Here is an 11,027-nt window from a genome sequence, read left to right on the forward strand (position 1 = left end):
GTATCCTCCATGCTTGTTTTGGTGAAGCCTGAAAAGTCTCATGCCTTGTTCAGTAATTCTAGAAATAAACTTTAATTGCATCAGACAGAGCGTTCCATTATCCAGTTACAATGTTTGTTAGCGGGAGAATCGCAGGGGAGCACAGAAACTCTCTCAATCACGATGTAATTAAACAGAAATCAATAGTATAAAGCAGTACAAAAACTAAAATAGGCTTAGTAGAGACATGTCAGTGATTAGAAGATTGTATAAAGCAGTAAAAAAATAAAAAAGTAAAGTTGCAAAACTAAACACACACACAAAACAAAAGATTCTCATTAATGTCTAAACATCAAGCGTTCTCTCAAAGGAAAACATGGTACGCCTCTGATAAATGTATCTGATTCTACTCACTCAGCACATTTCACATTTTTTCACAAATTATGTTCCAGTTCATTAAAAGGGCAATTTTGAACCAACAAAAATTACAAAATTCATATCAAGCCCTTAAAAAGTTGAACCTGGTACATATCATCATCAACTAAAAGAGCACATGCATTAAGAGATCAATCGACAAAACCGACTCGACACCTCTTTGATTTGACTGTTTGAATGTTATGTACAATTGGGACATAATTATATAGAAGTCACTGGCAGTAGGTCCCACCTCACTGATCCAGTAAGGAGTCCTCTTGAGTTCCATCTGCACATATAATTTACAGAGTTGCAGTTTGCTATCAGATTCTATGTTCTAAATTAAATATCCATTCATCTCCTCCCTGATTAACATTTACTACACAATTAAAAGGATTTTTTTTCTTCTCTCTGAAAAAATAATCAGGTAGATTTTCGAAAAACTACCTGACAACTTCCCTTTCCGGTAGAAAATACTATTTTATTTCTAAATAAATAAGAAAAAATCCAGTTAAAGCGTAATTTAGGTGACAAATTGTAGAGCCTTAAATCATACCATTGTGATACTTTTCTGAACTCTGTTAGCACTGGGTATATATTTTCAAATGCAGTGTAGGTCTCGTCTCTCACCTAAATGCAAAGAATAAAAGTGAGACAAGGGTATATAGGGTTTAATCAGCTGTGGGATATTCTTTAGTGGGTCCCACCACCATTTTTGTGCATTTGTTTCATAGCACCTAATGAATACAAAAGATATAACTTGACCGAAATGTCTATTGAAACATCTCATATCTATCGTGTTCAAATCAAATTATGCACTTCAAATGTCAACTCCAGACTGTTGTTATTAAAGATACCCCACATTTTATATTATTTTCCATGTGAAATAGCATGTTACCTTAGCACCAGTTAGAACAATCTTGCCAGAAACGAAAATTAGGAGCACAATTTTCGGTTGCTTCATCCGATAAATCAAACCTGGGAACAGCTCTGGTTCATACTGCTCAAGAATAATGAATTAAACATTTGTTTCCAAAAATCAGAGGAACAAGTACTTTTTTAAGTACAAGGAACAAACTCACCCGTACTTTGAATTTGATCTAGAGTTTGATATAAAAAGTCCAAAGAAATAGAAATTGCTTTTATCTGATAAATTATTTATCTACTTTAAATACTTTTTTATTAAGTTTGTTTAACTTAATTTAATATCATGGTTTTAATATTACCATATCTAACATAATTACAGCAAAAATTCCAATAACTCATCTACTACTTGCATTTTATTGCATTATTTCTCATTTTAGAATTGATCCAAAAAAAAGTATATTGAGCTTTTTTCTAAAGAAAGAAAATTTGAATTTTTATATATTTATAAAACAATATGTTACTATATTTCTATAAATAATGTCTTGGTTCAAAATTCAAATGCATTGTCTTCAAATCATAAACAAGTCGGTTATCGTATAAAAACATAGATAAATAACTTACACTGGAGAAAGCACCGTGAGAATAAGCAAGGCCTTCAAGCCTAATAGGGAATTTCACATCACAAGAACCCACTATATTTTGGATCTTGAAATCCTACAAAATTATCAGAAAATAAACTTTAAAAACTTTTTCGCATGAATTATACAGTGATTTTGGTGGTAAAAAAAATGTCGAAAAATCTGTAAAAATGTTTACCTTAAATTTGGCAGGAAACCCGAGCTTCTGGATAATACGAGCATACTAAAAAGCAAAATTACTAAATTAGTACACTCCGAAAGAACATGAGAAACCCTACCTATACACTCATGTGCACACAAACAAAATACCTTTCTAGCAGCAAGTTTCGATTGCTGCTCGCTCTTTGCTCCAGTACAAACCTATTGTATAAGCAGACATAAAGATACAGATTACAACACTTTGATCTTATAACAGTATAAATTAGTATAGAATTTATACTAAACTCACCATTTTCCCTGATGCAAAGATCAAAGCAGTGGTTTTGGGTTCCCTAATTCTCATGATAACGGCAGCAAAACGCTGAAAGAGTAACACATTGTTAGAAATATATCTAATTATACACCAAAAGGGGGTATAATTGCAAAACATGTAAGGTACCTTGGGATTGTACTCAGCATTACGGGCTTGCAAAGCAATAGCCTTGAGATCCAATTTACAATCTAAATTTACAGTAGAAACAATATTCCTGTGCATTAAAAAGATAGGTATAAGTAACAATTTTGAGAAAAAAATTGAAGTAATCACTATGTAAAATAAGATGTTGCATAGTCACGACAATGTTGTCAATTTATGCATGAAATCAGAACATTGGTCATTGATGCAATTTTAAATTTGCATATTGATGAAAATTTAAATTTGCATGAAATCAGACAAATGCAATTTAAAATTTGCATATGTACTCAGTATTTTTGTTCTGTTTTATTTACATTTTTTATTGTTTTCTGACAAGACTGGGGGTGGTCCTAGAACATATCTTTACACTGTCCAGAGCATATTATAATTTATTATGATAATATCAATTTGAAAGAGCCCAAGGGGCAGGGCACCAAATTACTCAGTTTCCATCACCATTACAATTTCTTCATTTGCATTATTCATCATTCCAAACTCTCCTGCGCTATTTCATTTTCTTGAGTAGCACTATTCATTGTTGACCTCTTTTTACCATCCTACAACCTTTTGGATTATCTCCAAAACCATGATTAATTTCAACTCTCCCCTTTTCAGGTCTGATTTAGCTTCTGGGTACAAAGCAAGTTTGACTAATTCAAAAATAGAGAACCACCCCAAAAGAAGAAAAACCAACTTCAGGTCTGATTTTGCTCATCTCCAAAACCATGATTAATTTCAACCTCTTTTCAGGTCTGATTTTGCTTAGATACAAAGCAAATTTGACTAATTCTATGGTTCACGAACAACCCCAAAAGAAGAAAAACTCATTTCAGGTCAACTGGGTCCGTACCAGCACTGACTTGTACAACTTGTTCTACAACTTCTCAGAAATTGAATTAATTAAAAATAACTGTTCTTACTGAAGAGTCGGTACAATCCCAGAAGGATGCTTTGTCAGATCAACAGGCTGGCTTCCTTCTAAGCCTTGATCTGCCATTAACCTTCCTTCCCCTTTCCAAAAACCTTCTTTTCTCTATAAGTCCGCTTGAAAATTACAAAAATACCCCTCAAATTTCAAGATCTCGTTGTTGATCCAACAAGGCTTTTCTTACTTCTCTCTCTTCTCAAAATGATAGAATAAATAGTCTTCTCTTCTTCCTGAAAATATTCGGAAAATGAGGTTCCAATTGATGAAATCTTTAGAAAAAAGGGAGAAGGAGACTAGATCTGGGTACAAAATTTCTCCAATCGAAAACAAAATTCCCAAAAAACTACACTCAATTTCCCGTTTTATTGGATAAAGTCGAAATCTCGACAAACCAATTCGCTAATTCGAATCCGCGCTAAACCCGACAAAACTTTAAGATAATAAAGGTCAAACTAAGACCCAATTGAGGAAATCTTTAGATAAAAGGGAGGATACTAGATCTGGGTACAAATTTCTCAAATCGAAAACCTAAATTCCCAAAAAACTACAATCTATTTCCCCAAAAACCAATTCGCTAATTCGAATCCGCGCCAAACCAGGCAAAATTTGGTTTATAAAGCGCGAGAATCGAGCGGGAAAACCCGAAAAATGGGAGAGAGATTTCGAAAGGGAAGTCTTTTATAGGATGGAGATTAGATACGAAAGAGAGAAGAGGAGGCGAGATAAGAGAGAGAGAGAGACCTAGGGTTTGGTCGGCTGTGTTGCGTGAGAGGTCCGGATTTGTCGGTTTGCGAGGAGGTCTCCTTATCTACTCCTTGGAGGAGTATTTATAGGGGGTCAGAATTAGAGAGATTTTTAGTCGGTTAACGGGTTGTTCTCACCGGGTGTTACAGGTTAACGGGTCGGATTGCCAGAGGTAGCCGGTAATTTGTAATTGTTGGGTTTTTCTGACCGGGTGTTATAGGTTAACGGGTTGCGGACGACACTAGAATTGGGCCCCCGGTTTGATGGGTTGTTTTGACCGGGTGTTACAGGTTAACGGGTTGGATTGCCAGGATTAGCTGGTAATTTGTAATTGCTGGGCTTTTTTAAGGAACTGAATTGGGCCAGCGGTGACAATGGAAAGGAACTTTGGGCTTTTAAGTAATGCTAGCTTTGTAATCATTTTGGGAGCGGTCACAAAAGGAATACTTGCTCAAAATAATTTTTGTGTTATTGGTCTATGCATTTATTTAGAATTATTCCTGATATAAAAGTAATACAAAATTAATATAAAATAATAATGGAAAAGGATGCTTGAGTGGTGGTATTTTAAGAAAATTGTTTAGAATAAAAAAAAAGATTGAGAAATAAGATTTAAATTTGATTCATATACAACAATATTGTATGTTTTTGTAAACAAGGACTATTTTTTTTCAATCGAGCAAAATTAGTATGAGTTTAAACTCGTCAAAGCATTTTGTTTCTTTAATTCTAGAATTTTCCAAATCCGACTTTTAAACAATGAATTCAAATAGTTTAGAGCATTATTATCCACTTGCACAAGAATTATTATTTTTTTTAAAATTAGTGGCTTTAAATATCTACTACACTACTAACAATTTCACTAGTAAAAAATATTTATATCGAGTCAAATGATCCTCAGTCCTATATCTACTCATTTATTCTCATCAATTTCTCTAAACTACTCTATTATTCTAGAGGAGGGATCAAATTACAATAATTTTTGAGTTACAACAAGTTACAACAACCATTGTTTATATTTTCAAAGTCCAAATCGTCGATCCAAACTGTTAGATATTATCTCTACAATAAAATGTGCTTGGAGACCAAATTTTACATTTTTTGGAATTTTTTTACTATTTATTAAGATGGGTACAAAAACTAGTCAAATTCAGACCATTGAATTTTGTACCCATCTTAATAAATAGTAAAAAATTCCAAAAAATGTAAAATTTGGTCTCCAAGCACATTTTATTGTAGAAATCACATCTAACAGGTTCGATCCACGATTTGGATTTTAAAAATGTAGAAAATTATTGTTGTAACTTATTATAACTCAAAAATTGTTATAACTTGATCCTTCTCATTATTCTATTCATATTTATTTGTACTCTTATTCTCACTATTTTCTTAATCACCCTATTACCTTATTTCCCATCTCTATCCACGACTGAATCTGTCGTCATTCGACAGCCATCGCGCTAATCTGCTTACTGTTCCACTGCGATCGAGATGCAAGTAAAGTCTCTACTCGAGGAGGCAATTGTCAATTTGTTTGAAAGTGTCACATAATTTATTGCAACTATTTTGCAAGTATCATGAACATTTCCATCTCTACAATTATTAAAGATGGTTCTCTTTGTTAATTCTGAAAATTAATTCTTTTTGCTATGTCAAAAAAATTGAAATTACAAGGATAAAAATTATTTTGAAATTAATGTAAAGAAATTACAAATTTATTGATGTGGTAAATAAATTCAATTCTTACAATTACATAATGAAAATACTCTTATACCAACCTATTTTCTGTACATCCATCATTCCTCTATCATATCTCTATTTATTAAATCCTAATAACTTAAAATATAAAAAACTCAAATATCAAAATAACTGTTAGATTTGATCTATATCATTTTCTCCATGTACATATACAAGATTATGATATCTTGACTTTATTTTGATCAGTATCAAGAACTTACAAAAATACATTGATATGGGTGAAATTTGGATGTTGAATTTTCAACTTACACTAGTGGAAAATATGGAATTAGGATCGGTCCTGATGTTATATTGGATTTAAATTTTTTTTTTTTTATTTGGCCAGCTTCCATATATATTTGCTGGCCAGCATAAAATATTTTTTTTATTTACCATGGATTTATTCGAGCTCAAAACCAATTAAGAACACAAAATAAAATTCATGAAACACAAAAAGAAGTACAATAGTTGAAGAAATTTGGTGCAATAACAAAATAAAATTCAGCCACATATATGACACTCCCTCTTTTATCGTCTCCACCAGTGCAAACTTCAAAATATGAACAAATATTTATATCATTAATTGCTTGCTTGTGCATCTTCGATACATGTATTATTTAAATTGAATGACAAGGAAAACCTAGCTAGCATACCTCAAAGTGTACCTCTTCACCGCTGATGGAATAATATCAAAAAGCCTTGCTCAAATGAAAAAAAATTGAAACCATGAACTGTAATACTGCAATTTAGTGTAAATTAAAAATACAAAGGATGCTCAAATGTACATAAGAGATTTGAGGAAATAAACAGTATGTACCTTAAGTATAATTTAAGGGCATAAGCCGGGGCATCATCCTTCATCTCATTCCATGAACTTGGAAGAGATGGATGGCACATCCTTGTCAGTTTTCGTCTTCTTCGTCTTTTTTTGACATGATCGAGACATAGAGAGACAGAGATCGCTAAGTTGAGAGGCGTCGGAGACAGAGAGAGAGAGAGAGACGGAGGAGTTGAGAGGCGGGTTTGCTAAGTTGAAAATGAGAGGCGCGAAATGAAAATAAGAACCCTAGAAGAGGGAGAGACTGAGACAGAGACAGAGACAGAGACAGAGGAGTTGAGAGGCGGGTTTGATTTTCGCTAAGTTGAAAATGAGAGGCGCGGAATGAAAATAAGAATCAAGATCAGTTGTTTGAAACAACCAATCCTGATAGTATTATGATCCGTTTTTACAAACAACCGATCCTAATTGATGAACTATTAGGATCGGTTGTTTGTAAAAACCGATCCTAATATTATATGGATCGGTTCTAACAAACAATCGATCCTAATAGTTCATCAATTATGATCGGTTGTTTATAAAAACCGATCTGAATAGTTTTTAGAATCGTTTTTTTTTTTTAAAACCGATCTAGATAGTTATTAGGATCAGTTGTTTCATATAGCCGATCCAGATAAGCTGATCCTGATTCTAGTTTTTCCACTAGTGTTATTGATCTATATAAGCATATACTGAAAGTGAAATTTTGTATGTGTATATAGAGAAAATAATATATATCATCATCTAACAGTTTTATTTTAACATATAAGCTTTAAATTTTTTTGTTATTACAAAATTAAAAAGTGGAGGGCGGTATGATGGAGGTGTGATAACAGAGGTATTCATGATCCTTCTCGATTTTGAGTTAAGGCTCACAAAAGCTTGATTTGATTTGATTTGATTTTGTTTTATATAAAGATGTAGGTTTAATATTTCATATTTCAATCTTCGTAGGATTTTTTTTCCATTTGAATTTAAATTCACGATCTCACATACTGAGAATATTGTCTTTTGCGAGTAACCAAAGATTTCTTCGCTTTATTTGATTTATTTTTTCCCAACTTCAAACTCCAAGCTTTAATATTAAAAAAAAAAATCTTTCAGGATATATTAAATGCACTTAATTTCGAAATTTAAATAAGTAGCGGGTACATGTGCAATTCATCCAATTGCAGCTTATTAATCCCACACGCATTATTTATTAGGGAATTGTGAATAGTCAAATAATTCAAACAGTTGATTCGACATACTCAATATAATATTCATATTAAAATGTGTTTAGAGATCAAATTTTATTATTTTTAATTATTTTTAATATTTTTAGATAGGAGGAGGGTTCAAATGCTCCAACATTTTATGCTCCAAAAATAATCCGAAATCTGAACTGCACGATTTGTGTTAAGATCTATGCGGATCAAAAGCTCTGATCAGCGAAAGAAAAATATAATCTACTTTCCTCTATCGCCTCCAGTTACAATTAATATCTCTCTGTTCGCCCATTTCCTCTGCTCACTGCCCTCCTCTTGACTCGGCGACCCCCTCCCATCCTCTCCCAAGCACTATCGTTCTTTCAGTCTCTCTCCCCTCGATCATCTCTTTCTTTTGAGATGTCGTTCCCAGAACCATATCGCTCTCGTGAACAAGGTCACGAAAAAACTAAAATAAGAATATTCATTATTTTGTCAAGTTTCTAAATTTATATGTCAGTGTCATTTTTTCATCAAGTCATGATTTTCATTTTTAACAATTAAGTACAAACTTATTAATCTATACAGTTCAAATTGTGGTAAAATCAAAATCAAGTATCAACAATCAAATACATATAGAGGTGTAGAGACTGGAGTAAAAATGGGTATCTTGACGGAGTTACTATTGCTAGAGAGATCATCAAATTAAAAATCCTTCATTTGCAAAATCAAAACTGATCTGTCTCCAAAAACTTCATTTGCGCAAAAAATAAAAGGAGCCACTTCCTGTTCTCTTTCTCTGTCGCATGAAGGAGAAAATGAAAGAGGGAAGAAGATCAAAGGTCGTGGAAAGAAGAAAGGGCATCAATTTTCAGAATTACCGAAGATAGGGACGCACGATTCAGCTATGGCAACAATTTTCTGAATTACTGGAGAGAAGGCTAATTTCAGATACTGGAGATAATTGAAAGAAGCTAAGGCGTGTCATTTTGGAAATGAAACGTCGCAGCCAGATCGCATCTGAACCTTTAATCTCAAATGGGACGTGCGGTTCAAATATTGGATTATTTTTGGAGCACAAAATGTTGGAGCATTTGAACCCTGCTCTTTAGATAGATACACAATGATTGTTTCTGAATGGGCTAGTAAGTTGGGTGTTTGTTCTACGAGATTTTTTAAAATGGGAGAATTGGACATATACACTTATAAAATTTTAGGGAAGAAAATACATAATTTTGAAGATTTTGAAGGATATACTATAACAAATCTCAAAATTTGTTTACCTATAAAAAATATTAAATTGAGACATACAAAAATAAAAAGAGTATCTCATTTTCAAAAGTTATAGAAAGATCTGACACATTGAGTCGATCCAAAAATTCGGATCGAACTCAATAGTCCAGATCCATTGTTATTTTCTTTCCTTTTTTAAACAATATAAAATGGGTTCCAAATTTAATAAAGTCAGAAATGAATCAAACTCATTGATAACAATTAATGTTGTATGCAAGAGTGGATATTTCCTTGCCTTTGCCTAAAATAATAAGGGTAGGTTCCAGAGGTAACAAAAAAAAATAGCGTTTCCCTTAATATATATATATATATATAGAGAGAGAGAGAGAGATGGGCTACGGTGAGTTGCGAAGTAAAACGCGTTTCTACTTCACGCTGTATTTTTATTTTGAAAGTTCAAACGACCGATCCGAACCGTTAGATGTTTAATCCATATTGAAATGTACTTGGAGACCAAATTTTACATTTTTTTGGAATTTTTTTACTATTTATTAAGCATTTTTTAAAATTGCTGTTTTACTGGACCATCAGATCAGTGACTTTCAAAATTGCTTAATAAATAGTAAAAAAATTCCAAAAAATGTAAAATTTGGTCTCCAAGCACATTTCAATATGGAGAACAAGATGAACGGTTCGGATCGACGTTTTGAACTTTAAAATAGCAAAATATGAGCGTGAAGTAAAATAGTCGCTTTACTTCGCAACTCACCGTAGCCCATCTCTCTCTCTCTCTCTCTCTCTCTCTCTCTCTCTATATATATATATATGGAGGGATCAAGTTACAATAATTTTTGAGTTACAACAAGTTACAACAATCATTTTCTACATTTTCAAAGTCCAAATCGTTGATCCAAACCGTTAGATGTGATCTCCACAGTAAAATGTGCTTCCAGATCAAATTTTACATTTTTTGAAATTTTTATACTATTTATTAAGATGGGTACAAAATTCAATGGTCTAAATTTGACTAGTTTTTGTACCCATCTTAATAAATAATAAAAAAATTTCTAAAAAATGTAAAATTTGGTCTCCAAGTACATTTTATTGTAGAGATCACATCTAACAGTTTGGATCGACGATTTGGACTTTGAAAATGTAGAAAATAATTGTTGTAACTTGTTGTAACTTGATCCCTCCTCGTCTCTCTCTCTCTATATATATATAAACTTACATAGTTATTTCTTTAAAAATAAATAATATAATATTTACCCTTCTTAATTTAAAAAAATTCACAGATTTCTACATTTTATGGTATTTTCTATGAAAACTTAATTTAAATTTTATAAAAGATCCATTTTATTATTTTACAAAAATAAAATTAATTGGTAGCATGCTTAAGAAAAATGTATGTTTCTAATTAGTTGTTCTTCTCAAAGGCAAATATGATATTATGAATCTCAGAGGGGGACCGATAATTTCAAAATTTTTGAGGGATATACACGATACCCCCCTATTAAATACATATATTTATGTGGATTTGTCCTTATTATATATATAGAGAGAGAGAATCGCTAATATCAAAACGTTTGCACCATGCCTTCCGTGCAACTAAGTCATTTTTCGATTTTTAAAGTTCAAATGATAAATCTAAACCGTTAGATGTGTTCTCCATATTAAAATGTGCTTGGAGACCAAATTTTACATTTTTTGGAATTTTTTTACTATTTATTAAGCCACTTTGAAAATCGCTGATCCAACGGTGGCTGTTTGGAACAGTAAAATCAGAAGCCACCGTTGGATCAGCGATTTTCAAAGTGGCTTAATAAATAGTAAAAAAATTCCAAAAAATGTAAAATTTGGTCTCCAACCA

At 32.3% G+C, this 11,027-nt stretch overlaps 1 protein-coding gene across 4 annotated transcripts; it reads right to left on the reverse strand.

The window, feature by feature from the left end:
• Window positions 1-301: 301 nt before the first annotated feature.
• LOC144545047 (TATA-box-binding protein) lies at window positions 302-4,255 on the reverse strand. Of its 4 annotated transcripts, XM_078293600.1 has the most exons (10): window positions 4,181-4,255; window positions 3,432-3,669; window positions 2,497-2,584; window positions 2,347-2,418; window positions 2,208-2,258; window positions 2,077-2,121; window positions 1,882-1,974; window positions 1,292-1,393; window positions 950-1,023; window positions 302-682 (listed from the first exon to the last, which is right to left on the reverse strand). In XM_078293600.1, coding segments are annotated over exons 2-10 (603 nt in total). In that variant the 5' UTR covers window positions 3,509-3,669; window positions 4,181-4,255; the 3' UTR covers window positions 302-681. The 4 variants fall into 4 exon arrangements, with proteins under 4 accessions (XP_078149726.1, XP_078149725.1, XP_078149724.1 ...); XM_078293599.1 differs by having other exon boundaries at window positions 3,432-4,246; XM_078293598.1 differs by lacking the exon at window positions 302-682 and having other exon boundaries at window positions 726-1,023.
• Between the last annotated feature and the right edge of the window lie 6,772 nt (window positions 4,256-11,027).

The sequence above is a fragment of the Carex rostrata genome, chromosome 27 (genome assembly GCF_964058835.1).
Source record: "Carex rostrata chromosome 27, lpCarRost1.2, whole genome shotgun sequence".
NCBI classification, from domain to species: Eukaryota; Viridiplantae; Streptophyta; class Magnoliopsida; order Poales; family Cyperaceae; genus Carex; species Carex rostrata.